This window comes from Gossypium hirsutum, chromosome A04 (assembly GCF_007990345.1).
Source record: "Gossypium hirsutum isolate 1008001.06 chromosome A04, Gossypium_hirsutum_v2.1, whole genome shotgun sequence".
Taxonomy (NCBI): domain Eukaryota; kingdom Viridiplantae; phylum Streptophyta; class Magnoliopsida; order Malvales; family Malvaceae; genus Gossypium; species Gossypium hirsutum.
Genome location: NC_053427.1, coordinates 10,321,651 through 10,325,637, shown reverse-complemented (window position 1 = coordinate 10,325,637; position 3,987 = coordinate 10,321,651). Strand labels below are relative to the sequence as shown.

General features: G+C 33.8%; 1 protein-coding gene across 1 annotated transcript; it reads left to right on the top strand.

The window, feature by feature from the left end:
- Positions 1–2,891: 2,891 nt before the first annotated feature.
- On the top strand, positions 2,892–3,470 carry LOC107947998 (uncharacterized). Its single transcript, XM_016882486.1, has one exon. It carries the CDS (start codon positions 2,892–2,894, stop codon positions 3,468–3,470), a length of 579 nt encoding a protein of 192 aa, XP_016737975.1.
- Positions 3,471–3,987: the final 517 nt, after the last annotated feature.

The following is a 3,987-nucleotide window of genomic DNA, read 5'->3' as shown; positions in this document are numbered from 1 at the left end:
TGATGAGAGTCGAAATTTGTAAGGAATGTAATCAAAACTCAAATGCCCACAAAACAAAACAACACAACTTGTAGAAAAATAATCACAACAGGGAGATAAACATAAGATTTAATATAACACAACATGAATAGACTAAAATAAATATTTCACTTAACAAGAGCTTATTGGCATTATAAAAAGCATATCATGAAAGGATCGTGGCAATATGAAAATTTATTAAACCCATTTTTAATTAAGGCGTAAGCTTCTCTCGAAGTCCTATTATGTCCCTAAGTTAATTACCCTTTCAGACATTTACACAGTTTATGCATACAACAATCATCTTTCAATATCAACATGATATGCACCATTTAGGTATTTTGTCAATTAACCATTACCTCTTCTCAGATTAAACAATTAATTCATTAACCTACAAATGTTGGCCATACATTTACAAGTATAATCATGGCTTAAACCTAAATGAATGAAATAATCATTTGCACAAAATATTCAAAAACCAATTAACTAAAATCAATATTCATATTCATTCTGAATAAACAAAATTAAGTTCTATTATATTAAATTGAAAACATAAAGATGAAATGCAATATTGTTTTTCAACACATAAAACAATAATTAATAGTAAGGAGAAAAGAAAGAAAAAGTAGTCGAGGGGGGTTATTCACAACCATTTCACAATAAGAAGAGGAAACAATTGACTGTAGGAGGTTATCTATGACTGCTCCTTGTGGTTTCCCATAGTGGCTCTTTCCCTTGCCTTTATGATAAATCATCTAAATGCCTCTAAGTCATCCTTTCTAGCTGCTCTCATTTCGGGAAGTGTTTGCATTATTTTGTAGAAATCAAGTGTTTAACAAGCCATGAGAAAAGTAAGAACACCTAGTAAAAAAATCATGTTGAATGTTGTGTGTTCAATGGTATGTTAATGAATGTAAATGAAGCCTCTTTTTGTAGCCTCTAACCCTCAACGTCCCTTGCTATTTTTAGCAAAGGGATTCCTTGATTTTTCTCCCATATTATCGTCCCTTGAATGGTGGAAGTGGTGATATTTTGCTTAATTTCCTCCCCTTTTTGATGTCATCTCTTGAATGGTGGAAGAATAGGTATTTCCTTACTAATTTTAGCAAGGAAGTTAGCTTGATTTCCTCCATGTGTGGCCGATCATTGAGTGGTAAAAGGGTGGTAGTTTTTTACTACTATTTTTAGTAGTAGGAGGATGGTTGAAGCTTGTTTCAAGGGAGATAAGGTGCTGATTTTTATTTGGTTAAATAAACTATATTTAGGAGATAGATGGCCGGTTATGGATGGCTAAATTTAGCAGTGAATGTTGTCATTCTTTTTTCATAGTAAAGTGGGTAAGTGGATTGGTTATGAACCTCCAATTAAGACAATATTGGCCTCCATGCAATTAAATCTAGAATAACATCATTTTGAAGCGCATGTGATTGCATTGTCAACTTATATATGTCTAAGACCCAAATATAATAAAAAAATTCTGTCATCTTTCCCCTTAGCCCAATTATTCCCAAAAATAACAAGTAACACACATTTAACATCAATTTCACAAACTTAACACATTCCCATGGTAAATATAAAATATCATGAAATTAAGTATAGAAATCATAAAAAGTGCTATTTATTTACTCGAAATTAGCATAATTTGTAAATAAAATAGTGCTGAAATATCTATATATCTTGGAGTTTACAATAGTAGTATGAAAATTTTATGTTCTATGTAGGGTCGAAGCCAGAACAATTTTTTAGGGGGGTCGAATGAAATTTTAATTTTTTATAGTCTATATCTTTATAATTTTTAACATATTAAATTGAATTTTTATAATTTTAAGGGGGCCAAAGTACAATTTTACCTTTACTGATTTAAATTTTTAAAAAAAAATTAGAGGACCTAAATGGAAATTTTTCATTTTAGGGGGGCCGGGGCCCATGCTAGCCCCCTAGAATCACCTTTGGTTCTGTGCTGATGGTATGTTAATTAAGGATGTGTTTGAGATCAGTTTTGAAATCGAAGTTTAAATTTAAAAATTATGATATTTTCAGTGTTAGGGACTAAACTAAAATAAATGTAAAATTTGAAGGATTGTTGTATAGATGAAATTGAGCTGTTATTTAACTTAAATATACTCTTAAAAGACATTTAGAATAAATGATTAAGTTGTATATATAAAATTTGTGGGCCCCTCCAGGAATGGGTCCTTCACGTTGGCCAGTACATATGATCTTACAAGTGGATTCCTTGAGAAATCTCACAATTTTAACAAGGACCTCTAGCAAACAATTTGGAAGTTAAAACTTCCCTTAAAACTAAAACTGTTTCTATGGAAATGTTGTTAAAAGGTGGCCACAAACAACAGTATGCAAGAAATCCGGATGAAATGCAGCAGCATGCAAATGTCTATGATGTTATCCGAATGAAGTACCTTTTTGTAACAGGCGACCTGTATTTGATTTGAAAGCAACTTTTTGACTGGATAAAGTTAGTCAAGTACTAAGCAGTTTTAGACAGGTCCTAGGTTATCATTAAGCTAATTTTACAGCTTGTTCACTTGCCCAAACAAAATTTATTGTTCTTCCAATATAATAGAACCATATATGTACAAGTTATTTTTGCTGAATGAAGTATGAGAGATAAGTCAATTTCTTTTCTCCTTCAACATCCAATTCTTGCTTCTGTTTTTCATCTTTCAACACAAATTTTATTTGTTTTTTTATCCTTGTTTGTGATTTAAAACCCAACAAATGGTATCAAAGCCTGTCATCTTTGAGGGCCTTTACTGTGTGGTAATTTGTTGTGTTAATTCCTTGAGTGAAACATGCTTAAAAGAAAAGAAATAGAAGCTATTTTTGTTGGTTTGTTTAGTTGTTGCAAAAGGATGAGTTTTTCACCACCACCACCTGTCTTTGTTGGTGAGAACTACAACATTTGGGTTGTGAAAATGAAGACATATCTGCAAGCTCACGATCTGTGGAATGTTGTTCTTGCTGACATAGAGCAACCACCTTTGAGAGCTAATCTGACCATAGCTCAAATCAAGCAGCATAATGAGGATACTACAAAAAAGTACAAGGCTATGTCATACCTTCAAAATGGAGTTTTAGATGTTATTTTCACAAGGATAATGACTTGTAACTCTCCAAAGCAAGCCTGGGACAGACTCAAGGAAGAGTTTCAAGAGTTAGACAAGACCAGGCAGCAGCAGTTGATAAATTTAATAAGGGACTTTGAGAATCTAAAGATGAAGGAGTCTGGAACTATCAAGCAGTATGTTGATAAAATTATGGCTATAGTCAACAACATAAGACTTCTTGGAGATGAGTTCAGTGACAAGAGGATAGTTGAAAAAGTCATAACTCTACTAGAAAAGTATGAATCAAAAATCTCTTCTCTAGAAGACTCGAGGGACCTATCAGCTATACCCTTGACAGAGTTGATAAATGCTCTCTATGCATAAGAGCAAAGAAGAGCAAATAGAATGGAGAAGCATTCTGAGGAAGCCTTTTAGGCCAAGAGTAGAGAGAGCTCAAGCTGAAGCTCAAGCTTAAGTTACAAGGGCAAGAAGCCCTAAGAAAAGAAAGAGAAAAGGAAAAATAATGCTGCCAAAAAGAAGTTTCCACTATGTACTCACTGCAAGAAGTCCACTCACTTGGAAAAATATTGCTGGTACAGGCCTGACATTCAATGTAGAAGCTGTAAACAATTTGGTCACATTGAAAAAGTTTGCAAGAACAAGGCTTAAGCACAATCGCAGCAGCAGAATCAGGCTCAAGCTACTGAGGATGTCTAAGCTTAGGAAGAGCAAGTCTTTACTGCCTCCTGTTTTGCAAGCTCGAGCAAAGTCAGGAAGAATTGGTTGATAGACAGTGGCAGCACTCATCACATGGCTTCAGACAAAAGCATGTTCAGGGAGCTAGACACCAGTTTTGTGTCCAAATTCAAAATCGGCAATGGTGAGGTCATAGAGGCAAAAA